Consider the following 3,175-nt stretch of genomic DNA (forward strand, 5'->3'; position numbering starts at 1 on the left):
CCAGAGGGGCCGCGTCTCGGCGCCGGGTCCCCGTACACCCAGCCCCCGGCCCCACCCCAGGGGGGCCGCGTCCCGGCCCTGTGTCCTGTATAAACAGCTGTGAGTTTCCCATTCAGGACAGCGAGAGGGCTTGGGGAGATTTCGCCGCCCTAGAAAATGAGCTGCTGACGCTGCGGGAAACGCTGGCTCAGATCCGACAGCTCGGGCACCCCCAGGTACGTCACCCCGCTAGGGCACCTCCATCTTGCCGCTGCGCTGAAGGGATGGGCCTGTGGGACTCCCTGCCACATGATTTCCCTGGGGCGAATCGCTCAGCAAGTCCCTAAAGCAAACCGGGATTGTACAGAGGGCGCCGGACTGCAGGGCAGGGGGCTCGGACAGGGGCACCGGACTGCGGGGAGCGGGGCGGGGGGCTCGGCCGGGGGCGCCGGGCTGTGGGGTGGGGGGCTCGGCAGGGGGCGCTCTCCCCTCATAGCTATAGGGATGTGGGAGCGCTGGCTAGGAGACACAGGGCCTGGGAGAACCGCCTGGTCTGTCTGGCTGCACCAGCTGTAGACGATATTCTGGGAGCAGGCGGGATACCGGGGTAGATGGGCCCGTAGGTGGCGCTGGGGTCCGATGCTAATTACTGTGCCATGACCTTTCCCCTCTGCCCTTTGCCCTCAGGAGCAGGGGGCTGCCCAGCAGGAGCTGTGGATGATCGATGACATCATTGCGGGGTTGGGAGCCAGCCCTGCCCCCTACCCCGCCCTGGACCCCAGGACAAGTCCAGGTGCTGGCTGCAATGTCCCAGGGTGGTGCTAGGGGGCGCTGTGCTGTGGGGGGCAGGGTGGGGCTCTCGGGGGCGCTGTGCTGTGGGGGGCAGGGTGGGGCTATCGGGGGCGCTGTGCTGTGCTGTGGGGGGTGGGGGCTCAGCAGGAGGAGCCGGGCTGTGGGTCGCTGACGCTGTCTCGTCTCCTTTTCAGGCTTCTCTCTGGCTGCCCCCCCCATTCTGGAGCATGGGGGGGGCTCAGCCCGGAGCCACCTGCCCCTCCTGGGGCCGGATGGGGGAGGCCAGCACCGCGACCTGCCCCTCAGGGTGAGGGGCCTGTTTTCCGGGGGGGTGGGCACCCAGGCCCTCACTCCCGAACTGCAGCCCCCCTGCCCCCCCAGCCCTGCCCCTCACCTCTGCCGGTGCCCCTCACTCCCGACCCACAGCCCCTGCTAGCCCGGCCCTGCCCAGCCCAGCCCCCCCAGCCCTGCCGGTGCCCCTCACTCCCGACCCACAGCCCCTGCTAGCCCAGCCCTGCCCAGCCCAGCCCCCCCAGCCCTGCCGGTGCCCCTCACTCCCGACCCGCAGCCCTCTGCTAGCCCGGCCCTGGGTTTCTCTCTGTTCCCCCGCAGGCCGTGCCAGCTGGCGGCCTGGAAGAGGGCCGAGCAATGAGGGGAGATGCCTGGGGCTCCCAGCCCCCTCAGAGCCCCTCTAGAAGAGGGGCCGGGTCCCCCGAGCTGGACGGAGGGCGCCCCCTGCAGGAGACGGATGTTGCGGCACCAGGTGCGGTTCCCCCCCCCCCCGTGCCCAGCCCGGCTGGGGCAGCATTCGCCCTTCGTCTCCCTTCCCAGCCCCCTCTTTAACCCCTGCGTCTCCCCCCCACAGGTCTCAGCTCGCCTCCGGCCGCCCCCCACCTGCCCCAGAGCCCCAGCCCAGGCCCCCATGAGCCCCGAGAGCAGAGAACCGAGGAGCTACCAGCCAAGGTAGCAGGGCTCCCCCCTTCCCCTGGGGGTCAGCGTGGGGGAGCCCGGACACCTGGGTCCTATCCCCAACTCTGGGAGGGGAGTGGGGTTTAGTGGTTAGAGCGCGGGGGGGGGGGGCTGGGGGCCAGGACGCCTGGGTTCTCTCCCTGGCTCTGGGAGGGGATTGTGGGTGAGTGGTTAGAGCAGGGGAGGGGGGAGCCAGAACGCCTGGGTTCCCTCCTGCCATTCTCCCCACCTCCCAGGTGATCACAACGGACCCCCCTGGTCCCCACCGGGCCCGGATGAGCGTCCAGGAGCAGCTGGAGCGGATGCGCCGGCACCAGGAAGGCCAGAGGCAGCAGGAGGGGGGCAGGCCGAACCCCTGGGGCTCCCGGCAGGGCTCTGTCCGGGCCAGCGCCAGCCGGGTGGGTACGCAGCCTGCGGGGGAGGGGCTGACCGGCTGCCAGGGGGTGGGGCATGTCCCGAGGCCACACCCACTGTCTCCCCCAGTAAAGCCCATATCTCACCCACCCTGTGAGGGGAGGGGAGGGCTGGGAGCCAGGACTCCTGGGTTCTCTCTCTGGTGCTGGGAGGGGAGTGGGGGCTAGTGGTTGGAGCAGGGGGCTGGGAGCCAGGACTCCTGGGTTAGAAGATGGGTACTGCTCTGGGGGGCAGCGCTGGCTACGGGGGTGGAGCGGTTCTCCCCAGAGCTCGGATTCCTGGATGGAGCTTCCCCCGCGTTCACTTCCCCCTCCTAAAATTCCTCCTCCAGCTCCCTCTTCGGACTCACTCCCCCGACCTCGGGCCAGAGCCAGCCCAGACCCACATGGAGCCACCGCTGAGGGGCGGCCAGACCGGGGGGCCCTGGGGCCGGTCTCCCCCACCCCTCGAGAGAGACCGTCACCGGGTCATCACCCTGGCATACGCGCTAGCCACCGAGGCCTCCGAGCGCAGGAAACTCATCACAGGTAATGGGGCTGTGAGCCCGGACTCCTGGGTTCTGTCCCCCCACAGTGACCTCTCTTTCCCATCCACCCCCCAGCACCACTCCCATCCCAGCTGGGGAAATAGCTGAACAAATGAAGTGAAAAATGGCTGGAATCTGGTTCAGCTGTTGGGGAAATTTCTGACTCCTGCTGGCAGGTCCCTGGGGTGGGAACAGGTGTGTGTGTGTGGCGGGGGGGGGGGCGTCCCTGGGGCGGCTGGGGGGGCTGGAGGATGGGAAAGGCCACGTTTCTCTCTGTGTCTAATTCATTAAAGCTCCCAGGAACCAGACAGACGCCTGAAGGGGTCCCCATGTCCCCAGCCCCCGTGCCCCACCCCAGAGGTGGCCGCATCTCGGCGCCGGGCAAGGAGTCCCCGTATAACCAGCCCCCGTGCCCCACCCCAGAGGTGGCTGCATCTCCACGCCCAGCCAGGGGTCCCCGTATCACCAGCCCCGTGCCCCACCCCAGAGGTGGCC

General features: G+C 69.2%; 1 protein-coding gene across 1 annotated transcript in view; it reads left to right on the forward strand.

Moving 5' to 3' along the window:
• The window catches only part of LOC112125685 (pleckstrin homology domain-containing family A member 4-like), a gene marked incomplete at its 5' end in the record, with an annotated part of 8,786 nt that overhangs the window by 4,627 nt on the left and 984 nt on the right, over positions 1-3,175 (forward strand). Inside the window, 7 exons of the mRNA XM_026663254.2 lie at positions 117-215; positions 667-772; positions 966-1,078; positions 1,384-1,534; positions 1,637-1,734; positions 1,977-2,138; positions 2,486-2,681. Of these exons, the coding sequence (XP_026519039.2) occupies positions 117-215; positions 667-772; positions 966-1,078; positions 1,384-1,534; positions 1,637-1,734; positions 1,977-2,138; positions 2,486-2,681 (925 nt within the window). The remainder of the gene's footprint in view (positions 1-116; positions 216-666; positions 773-965; positions 1,079-1,383; positions 1,535-1,636; positions 1,735-1,976; positions 2,139-2,485; positions 2,682-3,175) is intronic.

Source organism: Terrapene carolina, unplaced genomic scaffold (assembly GCF_002925995.2).
Source record: "Terrapene carolina triunguis isolate 2854851 unplaced genomic scaffold, T_m_triunguis-2.0 Scaffold32936, whole genome shotgun sequence".
NCBI lineage: Eukaryota > Metazoa > Chordata > Testudines > Emydidae > Terrapene > Terrapene triunguis.